At 38.3% G+C, this 27,857-nt stretch overlaps 1 protein-coding gene across 1 annotated transcript in view; it reads right to left on the bottom strand.

Moving 5' to 3' along the window:
* EEIG2 (EEIG family member 2) overlaps positions 1-27,650 on the bottom strand; it is a 73,846-nt gene extending 46,196 nt beyond the window's left edge. Inside the window, exon 1 of the mRNA XM_007977764.3 lies at positions 27,396-27,650. Within this exon, the coding sequence (XP_007975955.1) occupies positions 27,396-27,532 (137 nt within the window). The 5' untranslated portion in view covers positions 27,533-27,650. The remainder of the gene's footprint in view (positions 1-27,395) is intronic.
* Between the last annotated feature and the right edge of the window lie 207 nt (positions 27,651-27,857).

Raw genomic sequence — 27,857 nt, forward strand, 5'->3', positions numbered from 1 at the left:
AAAAAAGTTTTGTTTGTGCAACTAAGGCAATTACTCAGACTTTTTTTGTGTGTGATAATCTTTAATGTGTACATACAGGCACATACACAGCTGTCAGAAAGCTGTCCAAACGAAACAAACAACCAAAAAAGTAGCAAAGTTAGTTTGCGACCATTTGTTATACTGATGGGTTACCATGGAAACAAACTCAGACTACTTGGCATGGGAGACAAAAGTCACATTAGTAAATGCTTTCCGTTATGTGAGTCATTAATTTCCTATGACTTTTATACAGTTGCTTAACCACTTTCCAGAAACAAAGCAACAGAATATGATTTGTGTTGATCCTGTGAAAACCCAAGCTTTTCTAAGATAAAGTGATACAGCTGCTGACATAAAATAAGCAGAGGACTCAGAAGAAGATAATGTTACAATGGTCTTGTGTTTCAAAGGAGTCGAAGAAAATCTAGAAAGTCTTTAAAAAATAAAAGTAATATAAAAGCAAAATTATGGATCCATTTTTTTGTGACTAATTACTGTACCAGCAAAATGCATTACTTATTCTCAGAATAACTTGCATATGTATACCCTAGGTACACATTTAAAATTATGCCATGTCTTGGTAATTCTGTGTATTTTTAACTTTTTAAAAAACAGTGATAAGAAACTGCTATGAAGAATGCAAACCATTTGCCAGACAGTACTGCATGGAGGTTAAGAGCTTAGATCCAGAGCCAGGCTGCTTGTGTTCAAATCCTGTCTCTGCTCTCTGCCAACTGTCACTCTGGACACGTTCCTAACCTCTCTGTCTGTATTCTGCATTTCCTCCTCTGTGAAACAGGATGTAACAATACCTACAACTCATGGGAATTTGGGGAAACCAAATGAATTACTACACACAGAGTTTAGAACAGTGCCTGGCTTACAGTGTATCTCAGTAATAAATGTTGCAAGTTATTATAAAGGATGTATATAGTCCACCTGAATTTGCCCACCAGAGTGAAATGGTCAAATTTATAAGGAAAGTTTTTTTTCAATGTTAATGAAGACTTCTACTTCTTAAAAGATACAGACTCTTGAGAAAAAAGAAACCTGTGAGAACAGAGGCAAAAACAAGTATTTTAACACTCCAAGGATAAATCAGATCTACAAAATTGTAACTTTTAATTACAACACTAAGGATAAATGAACATCTCAGACATCAGAGATATTTTTGGTTTGAGTAAATGGGTGAAAAGTAACATCAATTCATCGGGAAGAATTGGACAGAAGAATATTTTGTTTTATTTATTTCTTATTTATTCACTCATTCATTTTGCTAGTGGGATTAGGGAGTGAGGGAAATGATAATCCAGTTTTGGACATTTTGAGGTTGAGGAGCCTGTGGGTCCCCTATTTGGAAATGTCTAGGAGGCAGACAGATACACAGATCTAGAACTCAAAGGTGGTCAGGGCTAAAAATACAAATGTAAAAGACTGGCTGCACATGATGGCTCAAACCTATAATCCTAGCTACTTGGGAGGCTGAGGTGGGAGGACTGCTTAAGCCTGGGAGTTTGAGGCTGCAGTGAGCTGTGACTGCATCACTGCACTCCAGCCTGGGTGACAGAGTGAGACCGTGTCTCAAAAAAAAAAAAAAAAAAAAAAAAAAAAGGACAAAAGACTTCAGCATGTAAATAGTCACTGAAGCTATGGATGAGGCCATTCAGGGAGAGTGGGTAGAGGAGAAAGGGAAGAAGGCAGAGTTTGGAACTCCAAGGAACACGAACACTTAGGGTATAGGAGAAGAAGGGGTACAGGCAAAGGAGGCTAACACGTCAACAGTGGGAGAAGCAAAGGAGATTACGTTGTCACCAAAGCCAAGGGGAAAACCTTTAAAGAAAGAATTGTTGAACTATCAAATGTGGCAGAGAGATCAGGTAAGATAAAGGCTTTAAAAATATTAGCAATAAAGAATTCACTAATAACACTAGCAAGTGTAGTTTCAGTAAAAGGAGGGATGGAAGCCAGATTACTATGAGGAGTGGAGACAGGGAACACAGACATTTCAAATATTTTAGTAATAAAGTGGAGAAAATTAGGGTGGCAGCGAAATGGGGATATGCATAAAGGGAGGATTTCATTTTAACATGTAAGAAGAGACTTAAGCATGGTTTAGTGCTGATAGTAAAGAACCTGCCAGCACTAACGGTGAGGAGAAAAGATTTGAGAGGGTATGAGTAATGGTGCCAGAGGAGGTCTATCCTTGAGAATGCCAGAGAGGATGTGATCCAGGTGACAGCTAGGGGGACTGGCCCTGAACAGGAGAAGAGGCTCCTCTTCCATCATGAGGAGACAAAAAGAAAAGAGTGAGCTTTAATACAGGGAAGTCTGTCAGCAGACAACTGTTCATTGTCTAGAACTGTTCATATGAGAAATTTCATATAAAAATACAGCACTAATTGGCACACAGTAGGTCCTCAAATGAATACTTGTTTATAATCTTCTATATTACAGAAAGTCTTATAGCTTCATGCAGGGTTTTTATTCAGTGACTGACAGATGTCTTGATGAAAAATTTCATTAAAAAACATATGTCCCCTACAGAGGGGAGCAAATATTTACAAACCATATAGCTGATAAAGGGTTAATATCCCAAATATATAAGAAACTCATACAACTCAATAGCAAAAAAAAAAAAAAAAAAAAAAAAAAAATCAAATAACCTGATTAAAAAATGAGCTATGGACCCGAATACAGATTTCTCAAAAGAAGACAAACACTAAGAGAGTAAATTTCAAATGTTACCACAAAAACTCATAAATTATGACATCTCTTTTTATACCATAACTTACACAATTACAAATTGTCGATTTGCAATAAAAAAAGAAGACATACAAATGGCCAAGAAGTATGTGAAAAGATGCTCAACTAATCATCAGAGAAATACAAATCAAAACCGCAAGGAGTTAACACTTCCTATCAATTACAATGGATATTATCAAAAAGACAAAAGACAAAGTGTTGGTGAGGATATGGAGAAAAGGGAACCCTTGCACACTGCTGGTGAGAATGTCAACTGGTACAGTTGGAAAGCAGTATGGATGTTCCTCAAAAAATAAAAAATAGAACCATGATATAACCTAGCAATTCCACCTCTGTAATATATCCAAAGGAAATTAAATTAGTATTTTGAAGAGATATCTGCACCCCCATGTTCATTTCATCATTATTCACAAGAGACAAAATACGGAAACAACATAAATATCCATTAACAGATGAATGGATAAAGAAAATGTGGGGTGTATATACATACAATGGAATATTATTTAGCCTTAAAAAAGAAGGAAATCCTGCAATTTGTGACAACATAGATAAACCTGGAGGATATTATGCTAAGTGAAATAACCTAGGCACAGAAAGACAAATATCACATAATCTCACTTATATGTGGAACCTAAAAAACTCAAACTCAACAGAATTTATTTTGCTCTAACTACACAAATTCTACATAGCATCACCTCTCCACTTTCTAGAAAGAACAATACAGATGCAGAGGACACAATAAAAATGAAATAACAGGAGAAAAAATATTCCTAGATTAATTTAAGGAAAGACTTCATACTGAAAATTTCAGAATACACATCATAGCCCGGGAAATTTGATGAAAACTACACAAAATTTTCCTACCAATAAGGTAAAAATCCTGTGAGGATATAGGTAATTAAAATTAGCTTATGAACTATGACATACTGGAAAAGGCAAAACTACAGATAGTAAAAGAATCAGTGATTGCCAGGGGTTGGGAGTAGGAGGGATGAATAAGTGGAGCACAGAGGATTTTTAGGGCAGTGAAACTTCTCTGTATGATGCTATGATGGTGGATACATGTCATTATACATTTGTCAAAATACGGAATGGACAACACCAAGTGTGAAGCCTAATGTAAACTTTAAAGTACTTTAGATGATGCTGCATCAAGGAAGGTTCATCAGCGTTAACAAATGCACCACTCTGGTTAGGAATATTAATAGCTGGGGATACTGTATGTGGGGACAGAGGGTATAGGAGACATTTCTGTACCTTCCACTCAATTTCTCTGTGATGCTAAAACTGCTTTAAAAAATGGTCTATTCAAAATCAGATTATGCACATAGAGATGAAAATATGTTCTCCAAAACTCTTAAAAACAAGGACACAGGGAATAAATAACTTCACAAAACCCAGAAGTTGATGTGAACTATGTATTCTATAACCAGCCCAAACTAAGCATTGTGTAGGAAGGAAAAAGAAAGATAACTCTTAGGCAAAAAACTATCACCCAAGTACCCTTTCTGAATAAAACACTTGAAGAAATGAAAAATGAATTACAAGTTAGATCTTAGGAAACAGGAAAAGGTACATTGGTGTTGTATAGGAAAAAGAAAAGGCAAGAAACCAAACTAGTAGGTTACTTGTTCTTCCAAAAAGACTTTACTTTTGAACAAAAAGACTTTTTATTCTTTCTAAATATTCTAAAAAGGTGTGGGAAAATAATAAGCTGTAAACAGTTTCTTCAATTACAGATCCAATCAGCCAGTTTCCAGATCAATAAACTTATGGCTTCTTATGTATGTACATGAAAAACCAAACTCTTCAGCTAGTATTCAGTCTTCTCCCTTCAACCTCTCAAATCTGCATCCCTACAGTTCTTCACTATTTTCTGCCCTGGCACTATGCACCTGCATGTCTGCCTTCTTGGCTTTCCCATCCTTTAGGATGCCCTCCCAAATGTCTTCTTATCCTTTCCTAGTATACAGCCTCACCCACATGGTAAAAAGAGGAGGGAACAAGTTTTAGACTCAGCAGATCTGAGCTCAAGTTTAATTTCAACACTGAATGGATGGTGAAAGTAATTTGTAATTATTGTCCTCTGCTTAAATTTCCTCTTATAAAATGTTTTATAGTCAGGTACAAATTGGTAAACATATGTTGTCTGAATCTAAAATGCTTATAAAAACTTACTAAATTAAATGGCATTACACACACACACACACACACACACACCCCACTGTGTAAACCACCAAGTGTTATAATTCAAGACACTGCTCAAAAGCTCTTCCTACGATGCATTTCCTGAGTCCTTGGGTAAAATGATTCTTTGGTTCCTATAAACTCCTGGAGTCTTCTGCATGCATGTCTGGAGTAGCTTCCTTGCAAACGAAAGCTACTGAGAGTAAGGGAAATAGGAGTTTAATGAGATTTCTGTTATGTATTACTAGTTTTGCCATCCTCCAGTACTGTGAAAAATATTGCCACATATTATGAAAGTATTCCTCTGTTGGTATTTTCACAAGTATAATTATCAAAAGGGAACTCTATAGTATCAGAGGAGTAAAATGTATCAGTTTTCTGGAACAGGAATATTAAGCAGTAAGTTCAAAAGAATATGTTTGGGTCACCAAGACATACTTGGAAATATAGGTAAGGAGATGGCAGGGTGTTTACATTCTTATGATCAAGAGAGAAATGAGCCAACGACATGGCCAGGGTATGACAAAACAGCACAAAGAGTTAGTACAAATTGTACCATGAAGGCTCTGCTCTGGTTGTTTTGCTTATCCTTATACTAATGATATTACAATAATTCAGAAATTATGCAGATGAAGTAACTTATAATCAAAGGCACAGCAGCACAGCCTACTATTAATATAGCTCTACTTTGAAGGAAAGTCTGGGGAGATGGAAGGGATCATATGCATTGGTGAAAGGACGAGATTATAGATGGCTGTATATAAAAGGACTGTAGTGAGCATACATGCTGGGACATTCCTTGAGTGGCACAGACCTGCTGAGGTATCTCCTGCTGATATTGATCGCAGCCAGTGTAAACAGACTTCATGTTTATGCCTTACATTGTGTTTCTTGACTTATCTGACACCACTCCTCACATAGAAGAAAACCCCAGAGGGAGCAGGGTAGGCGAGTTAGAGAAACTCTAACAAACAGTTAACCAGCTTCTTAATTATTTTGAATGCTGGATTGATGTTCCTTTGAAGGCAATACAGTACCAGCAGAGAGTCATGTGGCAGCTAGGGCTTATATAAGTTATCTTAGCAAAAATAGCTCTTGAATTCATTTTGACTTACTACCAGTTGGTAATAATTTTCAGTTTCTTGAATGAGCAAGTAAGCGCTAATGCTGCAGTTATTACTGAGTTCCTAGTTGCTTCAGGAAGGCTTACACTTGATTAGCATAATGACGGAAGTTACTGTTTTCAATTGTGTATAATTACAAATGCATATTATCTATATTACTAGTCTGATGATTATGTTTACTTTTCTATTAATAGAAATTATAAAGGTAATTTATGATTGCTTATAAGAGATTATTAATTTAGCTTAAAGCAAAATCTTGCAACCAATTACCTTTTTTGGAAGGACTATGAATAATCTTTTCTAACTACTTCCTGAGGCTATTTCTAAAACTGTTTTCTGCCTCATACATAAAGGAAATAGTGATGTCCACAGAACTGCCCACGTAAGATACTCAGGTGCATTTCCTGTAAGTCATTTCTTAACCATAAAGGTGCCTTGGATGGTACACAGAGGTGATACTTTAACAATACAAAACCTTACGGTAACCTGAACTGGCCTCAAAAAGGTAACAACAGAAGATAAACTGTTAATAACTTTATATTTAGACACCAGCACTAGAGAATTCTCAGAAATTGCCATTGAAAAGTGGTTGCAATCTGTGAACAAGGAAATACAGAACATGTTAACTAGAAATAAAATGTCACTAAATGCGTTTATTCTCATGCTATGTTAGCAATGACTCACTTAAATAAAACAAAGCAAACATACAAAGCCCAAAATCAATACTATGGGTAGTTCCTCATTTCAGTAAGATAAAGTAAGTCTCGGGTGTAAGCCAGTTTTTAAGCCACAATGCTTGGAAATAGCATTTGATTAGGAAAAGCCTGGGAATTTCTTCTTAAACTAGTAATCAGGTTTTAAGACAGAAAAAAAAATATTTTTTTTAAGAAAGCATACAGACTCTCAATCATGAGTTTGTTTTTAATATTTGTATCACTATTTTCATTTACAGTAATCCTTTGCCTCAAAATATAATCAAGTTCAAGTCCCTCTCCTAAAAATAAATAAAATATTGCTGTTTATTCTTGTCTCTTTTATCCAATTGCATTTTTCTCCTTTTCTTCATTAACAAGGCTTCCAAAAGAAGTTACACTCCATGCTTCTGCTCCTTCACCACCTGCTCACTCTCTAACCCCTTAAAACCTGGTTTCTGCTCCTACAACTCCATTGAAACTTTTCTCTCAGAATTCACTGAAGACTTGCTGATTGCCAAATAAACAGAGCATCTCTCATATTACCCCAACTCTCCATACTATGGCAGAGCTGAACACCCTCTCCTCTAATGTACTTTCCATAGTTAGCTTTGCTGATTGCCAAATAAACAGAGCATTTCTCATATGACCCCATCTCTTCACACTATGGCAGAGCTGAACACCCTCTCCTCTAACGTACTTTCCATAGTTAGCTTCTGCGATACCACATACCTCCCCAATGTTTGGTCTCATTGGCCCCAATTAGGTCTTTTCTACCAAGGTTCTGTCCTCTGGCCCTTGTGTTTTGTTCTGCACACTATCCTTGGCTTTATTATCTTGTCCCGGTGGATTTTCTTAAAATCTAGGTCTGCAACCCTAACTATTTTGCAATCCTAACAGTTTATGTCGGTTTTCAGACTTAAATTTTCAGCCACCTACCACATACTGTCATATACCTTGCTTCTTATACTCAACTGTTTAAGGGAAACAGTTCAGAATTAGCAATAAAGGGAATACACAGGAAACAACAGTAATAACCAAACTGTTACTTAATTTACACTCCATCCATGAAAGAATATGTATAGTATTATTGAAATAAATACACTAAACTTTTTAGTAACATGGGACATGCTTATATTACAGTGTTCAGTTAAAAAAAAAAAAAAAAAAAGCAGGAGGGTTAGACATGATTGCTCATTCCTATCCCGGCACTTTGGGAGGCCGAGGTAGGTGGATTGCTTGAGCTCAGGAGTTCAAGACCAGCCTGGACAACGTGGCGAAACTCCATCTCTACAAAAAATACAGTATTAGCAGGTGTGGTGGTGTGCACCTGTAGTCTTAGCTACTCAGGAGGATCACCTAAGCCCGGGGAGGACAAGGGTGCAGTGAGCTATAACTGTGCCACTGCACTCCAGCCTGGATGACAGAGTGAGATCCTGTCTCAGGGGAAAAAAAAAGAAAAAAAAGCAGGATAAAAAATTATGTATGTAATGTGGTTTCAACTGTGTAAAACACAAACTGCAAGAAACTGGAAAGCTATATTCCAAGATATTAGCAGTGATTACCTCTTATAGGCAACATATTCTTCTAATTTTATATATTTTCTACATTTTGTATGCTGATCAGGAAAAAGTGTGTGTGTGGGGATTCAAATCATATTACCTAAAGAATAAAATCCAATCTTCAAATCCAAGAATAAAATCCATCCAAGGCCTGCCAAATTTTGGTTCCCAAAGGACTTTTCCAGTCTTGTCCTTCACTGTATCCCCCAAGTATGCTCTACTCTGCTCCCCAACTCAGCCACTATATTCTCTGCAATGTATCTTTCCATGTGCTTTTCAAGTCTGTTTCTGTCCTACCCCAAAGCAGGACATTTCTATCCTGAATATCTTTGCTGCCTAAACCCTGCTACAGAGCTGGAGGGCAATGCTCAAAATTCTCTCTTGGATTTGCTTAAGAAAGAAAAAAATTCTGTAAGTCTTTTATCCAATCCATGATGATTATTAGTGGTAGTAATAACAAACATAAAACTCACTGGCTAAAATGACATGATAGCATTTGCTCTTGACTATAAATTGCCACAAAAAAATTAAAAATTCTTAACAGAATTTAGGTATGTAAAATCTAGTCCTGAAAAACTGAATTTAATAAAAATTATAGCCATTATATATATTATGGCAGATTAATACAAATTAGGATATTACAATCTTTATACTTTGTGCAGATAAGATAATAAACACTAAAAAATAATCTCATAATGTAAAAAAATTGCAGTGAAGAATAATATAAATAGTTCAATGGCCTGGAATATAGGCATATATCAGGGATATTATGGGTTCATTTCCAGACCAACACAATGAAGCAAATATCACTATAAAGTGAGTCACATTAATTTTCTGGTTTCCCAGTGCATAAAAAAGTTATGTCTATACTATATTGTAGTCTATTAAGTGTATAACAGCATTATGTCTAAAAAATGTATATACTTAATTTAAAAATACATTATTGCTAAAAAAATGCCAACAATCATCTCAGCTTTAAGTAAGTAGTAATCTTTTTGTTGGTAGCAAACCTCGATGTTGATGGTTACTGACTGACAGGGTGGTGGTTGTTAAGGGCTGGGGTGGTTGTGGCAATTTCTTAAAATAAAAGAACAAGGAAGTTTGCTGCATCAATTGACTTCCTTTCATAAAATATTTCTCTGTAGCATGTGATGTTTGACAGGATTTTACCCACAGTAGAACTTCTCTCAAAATTAAAAATCCCCTCAAACCCTGCTGCTTTATTAACTAAGTTTATGGTTTATGAACTATTCTAAATCCTTTGCTGTGAGTTTAACAATTTTTACAATATCTTCACTAGGAATAGATACCATCTCAATAAACCACATTGTTTGCTCATATGTAGAGAAGCACTTCATTGTCCATTCAAGTTTTATCATGAGATTGCAGCAATTCAGTCACATCTTCAGGGTCCAATTCTAATTCTTGTTCCCTTGCTATTTTCACCACATGTGCAGCCAGTGAAGTCTTGAACCCCTCAAAGTCATCCATGAGGGCTGAAATCAACTTCTTCCAAACTCCATTAATGTTGGTATTTTGACCTCCTCCCATAAATCACAAACAAGCTTAATGGCATCTAGAATGGTAAATCCTTTCCAGAAGGTTTTCAATTTAATTTTTTCAGGTCCATCAGAGGAATCACTATCTAAGGCAGCAACAGCCTTACAAAATGTATTTCTTAAATAACAAGACTTGAAAGTTGAAATTACTTTTTGACCCACAGGCTGCAGAATGCATGTTGTTTTGGCAGGTGTGAAAACAGTATTTATCTTACACATGTTCATTAGAGCTCTTGGGGACTAGGTGTATTGCCAATGATTTGAAAGTATTTTGAAAGGAATCTTTTTTTTTTTTTTTTTCTGAGCAGTAGGTCTCAACAGTGGGCTTAAAATATTCAGTAAACTATGCTGTAAATAGATGTGCTGTCATCCAGGCTTTGTTCTTCCACTTATAGAGCACAGGCAGAGTAGACTTAGCATCATTCTTAAGGGCCCTAGGATTTTCACACTGATAAGTGACCACTGGCTTCAACTGAAAGTCACTAGTTGCATTAGCTCCTAACAAGAGAGTGAGCCTATCATTTGAAGTTCTGAAGCCAGGCACTGACTTCTCTCTAGCTACGAAAATCTTAGATGGCATTGCCTTCCAATAGAAGGCTGTTTTATCTACATTGAAAATCTGTTGTTTAGCATAGCCCCCTTCATCAATGATCTTAGCAAGATCTTCTTGATAAGTTGCTGCGCTTTTACTTTAGCATTTGCCGCTTCCCCTTGCACTTTTATGTTATGGAAATGCCTTCTTTCCTTAAACTCCGTGAAATCAACCTACGCCAGTTTCAAACTTTTCTTTTGCATTTCCCTCACCTTTTAGACTTCATAGAATTGAGGAGAGTCAGGGAATAGGTTTTGGTTTAAGGAAATATTGTGGCTGGTGTGATCTTCTGTCCAACCACTAAAATTTTCTCCATATCAGCAATAAGGCTGTTTCACTTTCTTATCATTCATGTGTTCACTGGAGTAGCACTTTTAATTTCCTTCAAGAACTTTTCCTTTGCATTCACAGCTTGGCTAAATGTTTGGTGCAAGACGCCTAGCTTTTGGCCTATCCCAGCTTTTGACATGCCTTCCTCACTAAGCCTAATCATTGCTAGCTTTTGACTGAAAGTGAGAGATGCGCAACTCTTCCTTTCACTTGAACATTTAGAGGCCACTGTAGGGCTAATTAGCCTAATTTTAATATTCTTTTGTCTCAGGGAATAGAGAGGTCCCAGAAGCGGAAGAGAGATGAGGGAACAGCCAGTGAGTAGAGCAGTCAGAGCACACACAACACTCACTAAGTTTACCACCTTCTCTGGGTGCAGTTCATGGCTCCCCAAAACAATTACAACAGTAACATCAAAGATCACTAATCACAGATCATCATAAGAGCTATAACAATAATGAGAAAGTTTGAAATGTTGTGAAAACTACCAAAAAGTGGCCTAGAGATATGAAGTGAGCTCATGCTGTTGGAAAAATAGCACTGAGCCAGGCACAGTGGCTCACACTTTGTAATCTCAGCACTTTGGGAGGCTTAGGTGAGAGGATGGCTTGAAGCCAAGTGCTCGAGACCAGCCCAGGCAACATAGCAAGACCTTGTCTCAACAGAAAAATGAAAAATTATCTGGGGGTGGTGGCATCCACCTATAGTCTCAGCTACTCAGTATAGAAGCAGAATAAAACAATATATTACCTAGGCAGGTATTTGCTAAATTAAAAAATGAATTGCCCAGGAATTGTATTAGTTTAGGGGAATTTTGTCAAAAAATGCTTTTTTAAAAAAAGCTTTTTTAGGAGCCAGGCACAGTGGTGCGTGCATGTGGTCCCAGCCACTTGGAAGGCTGAGGCGAGTAGATTGCTTGAACCCAGGAGTTTGAGAACAGCCTGGGCAAATAGTGACACCTCCATCTCACACACACATACACAAAACAAATAACATTAAAATGGAAAAGCCTGTTTTACTGAGATGTAATTCACATATATCATCCACATATCGTATCTCATTTTAAGTGTACAAATTCATTGCTTTTAGTATATTCAGTTTGTGAAACCATCGCCACAGTCAATTTTAGAACATTTTCATCACCTCCAAAAGAAACCTCATATCCACTAGCAGTCACTGCCCATTTCCCTCCAGTCCCTCAGCCCTAGCCAACCACTAATTTACTTTCTGTCTCTGTAGATTTTTGCTTATTCCAGATGTTTTATATCAATCGAATCACAGAATATGTGTTTTTTTGTGACTGGCTTCCTTACTGATCATGATGTTTTCAAGCTTCATCCATGTTGTTGCATCTAGCAGTACTTCATTTCATCTTATTGCTGAGTAACATTCCATGCTATGGATACATCACGTTTCATTTATCCATTCATCAGTTGATGGACACTGGGGTTGTTTCAACTTTTTGGCTGTTATGAACAATGGTGCTAAGAAAATTCATGTACACATTTTTGTGTGACATATTTTCTTTTCTCTTGAATACAGAATTTCATTCCACCTAGGAGTGGAATTGCTGAGTCATATGGTAACTGTTTCCCTTTTCTGTTTAAGTCCCACCAATCCCTGAAAGTTCCCAGAAGGAACGGAGCTATTAATTTTAGCTGAGAAATTAGGGAAGACTCCTTAGAAGAGATGGCATCTATGAGCTTTAAAGGATTAGTAGGACTTAACGAGGAAGGGAGAAAGTGGGATAATAGAATGTCAGACATTTTGACTCTAATAACATTTTGACTTGTGCTTATTGTGAAAAACCACTTTAAAGAGTGCTATAGCAACCCTGAATCTTCATCAGGAAACCATTTCGCAGTGTAGCCTCTTTGAAAAACAGTCTGGCAATTCCTCTGATGGTAAACAGTTATCATCTGACAGAGGGATTTTTCTAAAACTGTTAAATAAAAATCAATTACTGTTTAAGCCCATATGTGAATATTCTACTAAATCACATTAGTTGGTAGAATGATTGCATGAACTCATCATTGTTACTGCAGAAAAATTCATAATAAAATGTTCCTAAATTATGAAGTTTAAAAATCAGAAAACTTTTTTTTAAAATACAAGTCTACATTAGTTGAATATATTAATGTACAAATAATTGGTTTGGCTTAATAAAAATTTGGGGGGGTGAAATATTTATTCATTTAAAAAATTGTGGTAAAATACTCATAAAATTGACCATTTAACCCCCCACCCCCTTTTTGTTTGAGATGAAGTCTAGCTTTTGGCATCCAGGCTGGAGTGCAGTGGTGTGATCTCAGCTCACTGCAACCTCTGCCTCCTGGGTTCAAGCGGTTCTCCTCCCTTAGCCTCCCGAATAGCTGGGATTACAGGCGCCCACCACCGCCCAGCTAATTTCCGTATTTTTAGTAGAGATGGGGTTTCACCATGTTGGCCAGGCTGGTCTTGAACTCCTGACCTGAGGCGATCTGCCCGCCTTGGACTCCCAAAGTGCTGGGATTACAGGCATGAGCCACCATGCCCGGCCCATCTTAATCATTTTGAAGTGTACAGTTCAGTAGTGTTAAGTACATTCACATTGTTGTGCATTCAATCTCCAGAACTCTTTTTATCTTGCAAAACCAAAACTCCATATCCATTACACTCTCCATTTTTCCCTACCCCAGCCTCTGGCAACCACCATTCTATTTTCTATCTCTATGACTCTGATTACTTTTGGTAACTCATTTAAGCAGAATTACAGAGTATTTGTCTTTTTTTTTTTTTGGTGATTGGATTATTTAGCATAATGTCCTCAACCTTCACCCATGTTGTAGCATGTGTTGGCATTTCCTTCATTTTTTAAGGCTGAATAATATTCCACTGTATGTATATACCACATTTTGTTTATCCATTCATCCTGTGATGGACACTTAGTTTTCTTCCACCTTTCAGTTACTTAGAATAATGCTGCTATGAACATAGGTATCCAAATATTTAAGTCCCTGCTTTTAATTCTTTGAGTATACATCCAGAAGAATTGCTGTTTTAAAGTTTTTTGAGGGACCACCATACTGTTTTCCACAATGGCTGCCCCATTTTACATTCCCAACAATGCAAAAGGGTTCTAATTTCTCCACATCGTTGCCAATACTTGTTAATTTTTTGTTTTTGTTTTTTGTTTTTGATAGTTGCCATCCTAATGAGTGAGAGGTGATACCTCACTGTGGTTTTGATTTGCATTTCCCTAATGATAAGTGATGTTGTGTACCTTTTCTTGTGCTTTTGGCCATTTGTATAACTTCTCTGGAGAAATGTCTATTCAAGTCCTTTGTCCACTTTTTATTGGGTTGTTTGGTGTTTTTGTTGTTATTGAGTTATAGGAGTTCTTTATTCTTGATATCAATCCCTTATGAAGTACATGATTTGCAAATATTTTCTGAGTTGCCTTTTCACTCTTGGCCTAATACATTGTAAATACAAACAAATTCTTGGATTTATGGGAGACTCTAATATCCTCATCACTAAAGGCCCTAGCAAAGACTATAGTTACTTTTCCAGCCTATTCCCTTTCCCAGCCAAGGCTATACGAGGTACTGTAGTTTTTCAAGGATTGTGTAGAAGTTTTTGGCCTGGACCTCCAGGTAAGAAATGTAAACTCTATTTCTCTGTTATGTAATAAAGAGGTCACATAAGATAATGAAAAAGTCTTGGATGAGTCAGCAGGAATCTTGAATTTTAGACCTGCTCTATCACTTACTACTAGTATAATGTTGGGTAAATCATTTGCCTTTTCTGATCTTTTTTTTTTTTTTTTTTTTTGAGACGGAGTCTCAAAAAAATTTGCAAAGTCGAATCCTAATAATTGCCCTCCTTGCCTCACAGATCCTGTAAAGCCTTTAAAGATGGGTGGGCAATACTCTTCTAATATGACCCAGCAGTCGTGCTCCTCAGTGTTTAACCAAATAAGGCGAAAACTTATGTCCACACAAAAACATGCACACACATGTGTATGGCAACTTTATTCATAATTGCCAAAACTTGGAAGCAACTAAGATATGTAGATGAATGGATAGACCACAGTATATCCAGATAATTACTATTGTTCAGTGCTAAAAAGAAATGAATTACGAGGCCATGAAGGAAGAGGAACCTTAAATGCATATTACTAAGCGAAAGAAGCCAATATGAAAAAGTTACATACTGCATGATTCCAACTATATGACACTCTGGAAAAGGCAAAACCATGGTGAAAGCCCATCTGTACTAAACACACACAAAAAAATTAGCCAGGTGTGGTGGTGCGCTCCTGTAATCCCAGCTACTTGGGAGGCTGAGGCAGGAGAATCGCTTGAACCCGGGAGGTGGAGGTTGCAGTGAGCCAAGATCGCACCATTGCAAATGCACTCCAGCCTGGGCAACAGGGCAAGACTCCATCTCAAAATAAATAAATAAATAAATAAATAAATAAATAAATAAATAACATAAATCAAGGATTAGAGGAAAAAGAGGAATGAAAAGGTGGAACACAGAAGATTTTTAGGGCAGTGAAACTATTCTGTATGACACTAGATTGGTGAATACATGTTATTAGATACTTGCCAACCCCCTAGAATGTACAACACCAAGAGTAAACCCTAAGGTAGGCTGTGAACTTTGGGTGATAATGATGTGTCAATGTAGGTTCTCTACTGGCAAAAATGTACGACCGTGTGGCAGGATGTTGCTAGTGGGGGAGGCTATGTGAGCAGGAGGCAGTGGGCATATGGAAACTCTGTGTATTTTCCATTCAATTTTGCTCTGAAAATAAAGTCTACAAAAAAAGGGCAGGCAGAAGAAGTGCCTTCAAGCAATTCAGAGAAGGAATTAGAGATATGAAGAATAGGATTCATGGAAGTCAAGATAGTCAAGTTTCAAGAAACAGGTAATTTTCAGAGTGTTTCAAACAGTACAAAGGTACAAATGAGAAAATACTGACTAGACATGGCAATCAGGGATGACTGATGGTATTAGCAAAAACAGTTTTAGTTGAGTGCTGGATCAGCAGTCAGAGTACAAGATTGAGGGGAGAGCACAAATGCTTAAGAGACAGGAAATGTAGATACATTTCTCATGAAGTTTGTATCAGAATTGTATAGAGAAGGAGAACGAAGGTAAACAAGGATAGGATCAAAGATACAGAGAAATGGCAAGGAACAGGAGGAAGAATAGTTCATCCTCTGAAATGATAGTTAAAAGATTGGTGAGGATGAAGATTAAGTTTGTCAGTAGAGGGGTGTGAGACAGTAAGAAATAAGGCACAACTTCCTAGGCAGTGGGTGGCAGGACCTAACGCAACCTCATTTTTACACTCCAAGAAGTAGCAGCTGGAGAAACTGTCTTGTATCACTTTTAACTGAAAACTGAAAATTTTAAGGCCAGTCAGTTCAAATTATACCTTTCATTCCTGGAATCTGTACGAAAAATCTAAGATGAAAGTCTTGGTCACCTAGTCTCCCTAAATCCTCAATCTGCTCTGTCCTACTGTTCTGTTCTTCCTCACTCCGACTTATTCTCTTGCTCCTCTCTCTCCCAACTCATTCCATGATACCACCTGAAACCTCTGTTCCAGGATTAAACACACCCTCATACTCTCAGCCTCTTCACAGAACACTCCTCTGATTGCCTAACTGAAACCTGGCTATCTCACGAGGACACTAGCTGTATTGTATCCCCTACAGCAGAGGCGATGTTTATTCTCCACCCCCATCTTCCACAGGTCCAGAGGCAGTGCCAGCACTCTCCGAACAATTCATTGCCACATGCAGGCTGTAACTCTTCTAGTTTTAAGCTTAGGGCTTAAAAGCTTGAGGCACATGATGTCTGGCTTATGTCACACTCTTCCAGGTTGATGAGACACTGAAGTAGCTGTTTTGCAGTCTTTTTCTCTTCAATCCAACACCTGCAATCATTCTGGCTATCTTAATACCATGCAAACAACATGCCCTAGACTCAGGGTTTTTTGCCCTATGCCATTCTTCACACCATCTCAGCAACATCCATACCAACACCCAACTGTGGACTGCTCTACTGAAATAATCACAAGCATTAATATCCCACTCTGAGCACAGCCCCTCCCCACCACCTAATTCTGCACAGCGTCTTTCCTTCCACACATATCTTCCTTTAACATCACTGAGGCCTTCATCCTCCAACTGTTCCATATTTTCCTTATTTATTCCTGGCCTGGTTTTGCTCCTTATGAAATCTGGACTCCATTACCAATTCTTTAGATTCCTTTTTCACCAGTACTCCCAATTGCCTTAGGCCTTTCCACATACCTATAAACCTCCAAACCTGAATCAATTCTACTACCCACTGCCTCCTATCCTAATGTACAAGTCCTGCTGGAGAAAACTGCATGAATGCGTATACTGCTATCATTAAAATTCATGTTTTTAAATTTCGGTTGGGACTTTTGGACTTGTCTTTGGTCAGCTGCCTCTCCCATTCCTTTTGGAAGCTTTTCTGATCTTTCATCATGATCCTCATATCCCTTACTCTACCTTTCTTGGTTGCTACTGAGAAAGCTAAGGTCATGTGTCAGATGAGAATTCTCTTCAATTCCAACCCTAAACCAAACCACTAACTTTGCATATCACTCCCTGCTTTTGGCTCCCTAAAAACAGCACAGAACCAAGTCTAGGCTCCTTGAAATGACCACTTCCTCTCCCTCCCTCTATGTGGCAGCAGCTATACACCACTCTACCCACTGTGCCCTCAACACAACACTGCTTCATGTCACCGTGTCTTCTGTTCCCTTTATCACTCCGTTTTCCCCTCCAGCTAGACTTTTAAAAAAACCCTGCTAAGGAATTCTCTTCCATGACACTTCCCCTGATCCCACCCCCACAAAAAAACTCCCAGTTAAACACTTTCACCTTTCTACCTATTCTTGAATTTGTTTTTATTACTGCAAATTGTACACCGTATGGTAATTTTTCATGAAGGTAACTAAAAGAGTAAATTTGGTGTGAAATGACTGGTAGCAACAAGAACTGTAAGAATTGAGTGAGAAGTGAAATCACAGTGGGATGGTAAGAAAAGTTTTCATTCATTCAACAAGTAACGAACATTAATTAAGGGTACAGTATGTATAGTAATGTTAGGAGCAGTGGGTGGACTGTAGGTTGGACACGTATGGGTATAAAACTGAGAAGGTATCTGATTTAGATCTTAAAGAATGGCTGAAATATAGATTGACTAAAAGAAGGGTGAAGGAGAGGATATCAAGGAGACACAAATGCATATATAATTGGCTGATATAAGCTGTACAGACCCAGCTATAATGAAAGGATTAGGAAGAGTAGTATTAAAAGACAAAATGGAAAGCTTAATCATAGAATTTTGGAGTTAGAAAGAGCCTTAAGAATCATTTAAGTGAGGCTAGGTACAGTGACTTACACCTGTAATCCCAGCACTTTAGGCGGCTGAGGCAGGAGGATTGCTTGAGGCCAGGAATTTGAGACCAGCCTGGGCAACATAGCAAGAACACATCTCTACAAAAATAGAAAATTTAGCATGTTCCTGTGGCACACACCTGTAGCCCCAGCTACTTGGGAGGCTGAGGAGAGAGGATCGCTTGAGCCCAGGAATTCAAGGCTGCAGTGAGCTATGATCGTGCCACTGCACTCAAGCCTGTCTAGCCTGGGCAACAGAGTAAGACTCTGTCTGTAAAAAGAATAATCAGCATCATCATCTAGATGACCCATCCTCCTAATGATGAATAACATTCCTGATAAAAGGGTGAGGTCATTCAACTGTTGGTAGTACTGAGGTAGCCTACTCACTATTGTACTCTCCTAAATGTTATAACTTATTCGTTTTAATATTATCTGAATAGAAACATGCCTTCTTTAACATCTCCCCACTGGTCCTAGTTCTATCCTCAGCTGCACCCAGCATAAGTCTATTCCCTCTTTATGGGACAATTTTTCAAATATCTTTCATTAGTTGGTATGTGACTTTGAACAAATTATTTTCTAAGGATCAACTTTCTCATGTCTAAAAGAGCGATATGACAGAGGCTAATTATCCTGATATCTGTCCTCTCCTCCCTTTATTCTAAGTGAGTGTTTTGCTAGGCATATAGGCACCCAGCAAAGACTACATTTCTCAACCTTGGGGCTGGATGTGGCATGGTGCTGATGTTCTGGTCAATGGACTGTGAGCACAAGGGACCTCCCCTTCCCCTCTCCTCCTTCCCAGTGGCTGGAATTCGGATGTGGGGTAAGCCAAGTTAGTCCCTGTGGATGAGAACAATATCCTGAGAGCAACAAGACAAAAAGATTCCAGGCCCCTGACAACTGGACAGAGCACAGCTACCACACTAGCTTGGACTTCATATGAAAAAGAAGTAAACTTCTATCTTGGTTAAGCCACTTGTTACTTTTTAAAAATATCTTGTTATAGCACCTGATATTCATCCTAAACCAAAAACAGGTGACAATGGTTTTCTACTTCTATTAAAGGGGTTTTGTAAGAATCAAATAAAATTAGGAATGTAAAATATACATATATACAAGTCAATTTTTTAGTATTTGAAGACCATTATCTTCTCTCAAGACTAACCCCAGTCTCCTGCTATTAGCATAACTCAAGATTCTTAAGAATCCCAATACCTTCCTTGGACCTCCGTTTGATAACCCTCAAAGACCTACACCCCAAACTGAACATAATTTTTCATAAGCTGTGTAGATAAAACAGGATATACTTCCCCCGTATATTTAGTTTAGTGATCTCTGCATATGTGTCATCTTTAGCAAAACCACAAACAGATCTTTTCTCCAAATATTTGCTTTCTTTCAATATTTACAAAATGCCTGCTATGCAAGGCTCAGTGACACAATGGTGAATATTAACTTATGGGTGTAAAATGGCATTAATACTATTTTTATAAGATATGACTATCCAATAATGTGACTAAATTTTGTGAACTTGGTTGTACAAAGCCACATCTTGAAAAAAAAAGTAGAATGAGTACCATTTTTGTTTTCTTTTTTCTTTATTTCTTTTTTTTTTTGAGACAGAGTCCTGCTCCATCACCCAGGCTGGAGTGCAGTGATGCAATCATGGCTCATTGCAGCTTCAATCTCCCAAGCTCAAGCGATTCTCCCACCTCATTCTCCCTGAGTAGCTGGGAACTCAGGTGCATGCCACGACACCCCGCTAATTTTTAAATTTTCTTCAAAGACAGGGTCTCACTACGTTGCCCAGGCTGTTCTTGAATTTCTGGGCTCAAGTCACCCACCTGCTTCAGTCTTCCAAAGTGCTGGGATTACAGGCATGAGCCCACAAAAATGCCCAGCTGCACTTTACTTAGCTTTCAAATACAACTGCCTCAAATCGAAAGGGGCCAGGTCTTGTAACCTGTTTAATGATGTCACATATTGGAACCAGTTTTCTGAAACTAACATTCAGAAAAAGTTATAGTATATCTATATATTTATCTACCATTTTTATAAAACATAAAAATGAGAAAGCATACAACACAAAGCCTGAAAGGCAGTAGAATTTAGTGATTAACAGTGGTCCTTGGAGCTAGAATGCCTCTTAGCTCTACCACTTACTAGCTGAGTAACTTTCAGCATCCCTTTGTGCTTCTGTTCCCCCAGGTATAAAATGAGAGTAACAGCAGCAATAATAATGGCAAGGGTACTCATAATGGTAATGACGTAATAATAGCACCTTCCTCACAGGAATATCTTGAAGATTAAATGTAAAGGCTTAGAAAAGTTCCTGATGCACTGGGAAAGTGCTCAAATAAGTGTCAGTTGCTATTATTCTTGGTATTTTAATAATGTGAATTGATGACTCCATTTCTGGTCAGGGTATAAGGAACTTTTTAAATTAAAATTTTTAAATTTTAATTACTTATCTATATTAAAATATAGTTGAAAAATAAAAATTGTATCTACTCACTGTGTACTATGTAATGTTTTGATATGTGTATATATTGTGAAATAGTTAAATCAAGCCAATTAACATATCCATCAACTCACACACTTATTTTTTTGCTGTTGGAGAACACTTATGATCTGTTCTCTTAGCAATTTTCAAGTATAATACATTATTATTAACTATAGTCACCAGTTTGTACAACAGATCTGAACACATTCATCCCATCTGTACCCTACGACCAATAGTTCCCCATCTCTCTGTTCCCTCACCCACTATGAGTTCACCTTTTTTATATCCCACATATATGTGAGATGATGCAGTATTTGTCTTTCTGTGCCTGGCTTATTTCACTTTAAAACAAAAGTCCTCCAGGTTCATCCATGTTGTCATAAATGACATGATTTCCTTTTTTTTTTTTTAAAGGCTGAATAATTTCCATTGTATATACCACATTTTCTTTATCCATTCATCTGTTTACAGACACTTAAGTTGTTTCAATAACTTGGCTATTGTAAATAATGCTGCAAAGACAATGAGAGCACAGAATTCTCTTCAACATACTTATTTCAATTCCTTCAAATGTATACCTAGGAGAGGGGTTGCTGGATTTAGGGTATAAAGAATTCTGTGCCATATGGTCAGATAGTACTTTCTACTGCTAGTAACTTTTGATAATTTGCTGCTTGTTAGTGATTACTGATCTTAAAAAATCAATTTAATGCACTGAAGAGCAAGTTGAAAATATATATCAAAACCCTTAAAAATCTGCACACCCTGTGACTCTATAATTCCATTTCTAAGTGTTAATCCTAAATAAATAATAATAGATGTATACCAAACTTGGTTATAAGGATGTTTATTGTAGTTTATTTATAAAACTATTAATAAAAAAGAAAGGAAAGGAGAAAGACTTTAAAAGTGACTTGGTTCAATAAATGATGGAAACTCATACAATAGAATAATATGCATCTATTAAAATAATTTTGTAATTGAATATTTAATGATATGAAAAGATATATGAAGTAAAAAACTGTACTAAGTATAGTATAATCTCATTTTGGCTTAAAAAGGATATGTGATAGTCATGTGGGGGAGTGTGGGTATATATGTATGTGTACGGATCAATAAAGGCTCCTCATTTCTATACTAAAATATTTATAATAGTGATTATCCCTGGGTGGTTCATTTATGGGCAATTTTTGTTCCTTTCTTTTTGTCTTTCTATTTTCTAAAATTTCCACATGAATCTGTATTACTTTTTCAACAAGAAATGTTTACTAAAAACAAACACACAATGTGCAGTGAACTAAAATCTTGAAAACAGAAGGATGTACTCTGGCCAAAAGAAAGAAATTCTTTCCGCTTGTTTACAAAGTAAAAGGTCCAGTACACAGATGTGCTCATCGGCTTCCCGGACACTCCCCAAATTCACATGTGTTTCTGCCACAGCCTCATGTGAAACTTAGAAAACTATTTGGCTATCAGCACTAAAGAAAGATGAACAAAATAAGGCAAACTAGGGAATTCTAAAAGATATAGGAAAAATGTCTTCCAATTATTCCTTTAAGTAGGCCACAATCAAACCTGCCCTGACAGTTTTAATAAACCTCAAAAGTGATTTAAATGCTTTTGCAGAGGAAGTACTGTGAAAATATTTAAATAAAATATTGTCCTTTTGAAACATCTTCAGAAATACAGTCATGTACTGCATGAGGACATCTTGGTCAACAACAGACCAAATATACAACGTGGGCAGAGCAACAGGCTATACGATATAGCCTAAGCACGTAGTAGGCTATACCATCTAGGTTTATGTAAGTACACTCTGACTTTTGCACAATGATGAAATCGCCTAAGGATGCGCTCCTCAGAACAGATCCTCATTGTTAAGGGATACATGACTATATTTTATTAGGCAACAATTTAGCCTCAGTTGAATAGACCACTATAATTGTACAATGTATTTTCCAAATATTTTATTAACTATGGCATGTAAAAATCTGACAATTTACCCTGATCATTTTAACAACATTTATCACAAATAATTACCTTTTAGTCTTTATATTTTTCCAATCTCTTCATTGAAAACAATACTGAGAAAAACTGGATTCTAAAATTAATTTTCACTAATAATCTTTATTTTTATTTATTTATTTTTGAGATAGGGTCTTACTCTGTTGCCCAGGCTGGAGTGCAGTGCTGGTGATCTCGGCTCACTGCAACCTCTGCCTCCCGGGTTCAAGTGATCCTCCCACCTCAGCCTCCTGAGTAGCCGGCACTACAGGTGCCCATCACCACATCTAGCTAATCTTTTGGTATATTTTTTGTAGAAATGGGGTTTTGCCATGTTGTCCAGGCTGGTCTCAAACTCCTGAGCTCAACGAATCTGCCCACCTCGGCCTCCGAAAGTGCTGGGATTTACAGGCATGAGCCACTATGCCTGGCCTTTTTTCAGTAATAATCTTTAAAAGGGTAAAAACAATGTAAGGAAATTCCAAATAAGTTTAGTAAGCAGTCCTATATGGCTCCAACAGACAACATCTAAGAAATCCACATACCATAATAAATGCCTCCAACTACTCATCAGGCTCACTGTCACCTCAAATGTAGAGTGCTAAGCATGCAACTTAACCCACCATATCTTCCACCACCATATGCAATATTCCCCTTAAACAAAACAAATTATTTTCCTGACTTCTTTACTTCTGTCGTGGCATCAAGGCATCTGTCATAACATTATCATTTATCAGTCACTTACATGAGACAACTCCGAGTTCAGGTTCTCATTAGCTCCTGCTTGGGTTATTTTAATAGCTTCCTAATTTGTCTCCCTATCTCTAATTTCCCCCCCACCCAACCTTGAATACAAATAGCATCAGCCTATCAGCCAGGTTAAACACCACTTTAATCACACAACTCAGTTCAAGAATCTTGGGTTTAATTTTACCCTATGAGCAGTAGAAAGCAACTCTCATTTGTAGAAAGAGAGTAGAAAGAAACTCTTTACAATGGTATTCAGTGTTTCTCTAATCTGATCTGCTTCTGTTCAGCGTGAACGCTCTGCAATCAGGCTGATCTATCATCAACTCCTATTAATGACTTGCTCAAGCTGTCCTCCCACCCTCACTTTGTTAATGCAAATTCATCCTCCCAGCGTGCTCCACTGAAATGCCAATGTGGTTGTCAGTAACCATTACAGTTGTAAATAAACTCTTTTGCTTTAGAATTTCAACAACACTCATATATTGTCTGATCCATTGATTGGGCACTAAGTCACACAGTCTTCTACTGTCAAGCAATTATACATCTATGATCTAATTTCATTAGAAGTAATTCCCTTGTGGGTCCTTATATTTGTTGTACTTCTCACAATCCCAGATGGAGAGCTATTAATAGAAACCTGGTAAATGCTCAACTAATATTTGGTGAACAATAAATGATCTGCATGTTTAGTTGTTGTACAAAGCCAAATATATTAATATATATATCAAATGTATATGACCTATATATATTTGGGTCTATTTATATCTATATCTATATATGTAATTTTCTGTGTGCCTCTAAGGCTTTTCTGTAGCAAGATGAGTATTATTTTATATAGGTTCATCCATCGGGGAGTCTCCAAGACTAATCCTGAATTTGGTGATTCATTAGGACTCATAGGACTCAGCATACAGTCCTACTCATGGCTAAGATTTACTACAATGTAAAGATACAAAGTTGAATCATCACACACTTAATTTCCCTAGCATTAAATTGTGATGTGCTGTCTTAACAGGGAAACTCATAAGAGACTCAATGCCCAAAATTCGTCTTAGGGCCAGTCATGCAGGCTGCCTAGCAAGAACCAAAATTCCAGACGGAATTTAGCATAAACCACTCTGTACAGTGTAGGCACAGTAAGCCACTCTTATCATTTAGGTAAAGTTTTATATCATGTATGGAACCATTTACCATTCAAGCTCCCAGATGCCAGCCAAGGGCCAGCCATGTACATAGGCCTTTCTAAGAACAGCAGTCTTCAGCCTGCTATGTTACCTCGTTTCTATGTAATTCATTTCATATTTTTACAGGAGAAATGTTACAGTGTTAACTATACCTGACTTTTAAGGGGCACATACAGTAATTTTTTAAAAGTTAAAATCTAGCGTTCAATTACAGATGCACTGCCTTGACTGGCACCCACTAATTAAAAGTTCTGTGATTTTGAAATAATTCACTTCCTTTAGATATTTCAGATTTTCTTTCTTTCTTTCTTTCTTTCTTTCTTTCTTTCTTTCTTTCTTTCTTTCTCTCTCTCTCTCTCTCTCTCTCTCTCTCTCTCTTTCTTTCTTTCTTTCTTTCTTTCTTTTTCTTGTAAAACAAGGCCTCCTTCTCAAACCAACAGTTTTGTAGTTGTTAGGATAAAGGAATCAAATATAACATCTAAAGCAATTGGACCTTCTTGGACAAGTCCCTGGTCTCCTCTTTAAATGCCAACTGGATGCTAAAGCACTGTTTAGGTGTTTGGGGCACATCATCTCACTAAATCCTCACACCACCACATGTCAGTGATGGTGTCTATTTCACATACAGAGGTTTTGGGACTCTAAGTAACCCATCCAGGTTTACCACAGTGGAACTGGGGTTTAAGCTTAGACCCACCACATTCCAAACCCTTGCTCTTAGCTTTACACCAACTATCTCTACCTAATGTCAAAGGCACAGGCTCCTTATTATGAGTCATTTCCCTCACACTATATGGCTTTTTGGTTTGGCTATACAGAGCACTATTCCTAATCTTACTTAAAATCAAATTGATCAAAGTCAAATTTCAGTTGGAAGAAAAAGGCGTGAGTTTAACCCAAGATACTCAACTTTTTCATTCTAAATCTTGCGGAGTATCCTTTTGCTCATTAAAGTCATTAGGAAGCTCCCTATTCAGAAACTTTCATATATGGCACACGATTTACTCCTTTATCTGGCATCACCCTGTTTGAAGTTACACAGACCTGATCAGAATCTTGGCATCGCACTTACCAGCTGAGGGGACCTTAGGAAAGTGACTTATGCTTTCTGAGCCTCGGTTTATTTATCTACAAAATGGGACCCCTACCTTATAGACTTGCTGTGAGAATTAAATAAGATAATATATTTAGAAGCCAACATATATTGGCTGAATAAATGACTGCCTACAACGAAAGAATAACTGACTTGTGGGAAGTAAGCCAAATCAACATAACTGAGGTAGGAAGGAGGCCCCGTAGACAAATGCCCTGACCACCAGGTGTCACCATTGGCCCAGGAGGGCCAGTCTAACTGCCTGACATAGGGGGTGGGACCCTGCAGAAAAACAGTCTAGGCCTCAGGGTAAGACTGTCACCTGCACCAACAGGACCTGCACGAATTGGCTTAGGCTTTTTCACAACTAAGAGACCGTCCAATATTTTTTTTTTTGCACCAAAATAGGTTACATTCTTCTCTAACAGGTGTTTAAAATACTTAGCTGAATATCCACTGACGTGTCACCACAGTTTAATTTTAAAAACTGTCTTCAGCAAACTATTAATTTCATATATTCTTTGGTTTAGCCAACTAGACATTTTCTGGCTTCCATAGCCTTCAATATGGCCCCAGAAGACAAATTTCTGGCCCCAGTTCCACAATCCAGTGACATTATTTCCTTTACATTATAAATGCGATGACTGAATTTTTTTTAAGTAGAATATCTTTAGGGCAAAAATAAAGTCTAAGACCGGTATATATGGGCAAAATAAACATTAACTTTTAACCCTTCTTGATCTCAGGAACTCAAAAGTTCATTAAAAAAATTGTTTTCTCTCTATATACATATTTAAAGAAAGCACCTTAGGGTACATCTGTCAACCTGTGAGTAGCTCTGAAATTACTCAAAAAACACTGCCACTCCTATCATTAATGCCACACCTATTATTTAATAGCTTCATTCTGTAACCTGATAATGCCTCTCTCTGGGAGTGCCCAGGGGCTCATTTTAAAATGAGGGCTGGGCCTGGGCTCCCCGTCTGGCTCTAAGCTCTCCATAAGGAGATCCACTAGTGGCCGCTTCAAGACTAATTCATCCAGCAATAGCGTCTAACTGGAGACGCCGCTCTCTGATGAGGCACAGACCGTTGTCTCGTCTGCCAGGAGCACTTGACTCAAGTCAAGCCCGGCCAGGCCTACTCCAGTCTCAGACTGGGTGGCCAAGTCCCCGTGTAACCTACAAGGGAGAAAGAATTGTGCTAAGCCTAGGTTTCTGTTCAGAGCTGGGCTCTTGGAACTCCAGCAGTTTGTGTTATTTCTGTTTTTAACAGCTCAAGTTCTACTTTGCATTTCACAAATATGGACATGTCTTAAGAGAAACCAGAAGCATCCTCTCTCTCCGGCCATTGCTCCCATTTCTAGAGGATTTGGGAGGGAAGAGCAGATACCAGGCACCATCTGGAGTCAGGAGCGCAGGAGCCAAGGCCAGCTGAGAAGAACCCATTTGCAAAGCACTTTGCAGATCAATACATTCTACTGATTTCAGAGCGGTCCCTAGGGAAAGGCGAGCAAATGGGCCAAGGAGAGATGCTGCCTATCCAACAAGCCCTGGCCAAGCAGACACGGGCGAGGAGGCGCGGGAGGCGAGTTACCTGGAGGACTCGGCGGTGAAGCTGCCGCCGTCCAGCAGCCGCATCTTGCAGAAGAGGACCCCATTGACGAAGGGCACTGAGGAGAGCTCCTCGAGCTCGAAGTCCACCTTAAACTTAAACTTCTTCTTCTTCATCATCGTGAGAGCCAGGCGCCTGCAAGCTGGGCGCACGGCCGGGCGCCGCCGCCTCAGCTTGGCCGAGCCCTGGATCCGCCCAGCCCCATGGCCGGGGCCGCGAGCTGCGCGCGGGGGCGCGGCCGGGGGGCGCCGCAGGCCGGCCGCAGCCGGGGCCGCTGCCGCCGCCTCTCGCGGCAGCCTGGGCCGGAGCGCGGCGGCAGCTGCGGCGCGGACCCCGACCGCCCGCGGGGAGCGGTCGTACTGCAGCTCGCCCGGAGAGGTGAGCGCCCTTTCGGTGCGCAGCTCGCCGCCGCCTCCGCCGCCGCTGCCTCCCGTCTGGGAGTAG

This window comes from Chlorocebus sabaeus, chromosome 20, assembly GCF_047675955.1.
Source record: "Chlorocebus sabaeus isolate Y175 chromosome 20, mChlSab1.0.hap1, whole genome shotgun sequence".
Classification (NCBI taxonomy): Eukaryota; Metazoa; Chordata; class Mammalia; order Primates; family Cercopithecidae; genus Chlorocebus; species Chlorocebus sabaeus.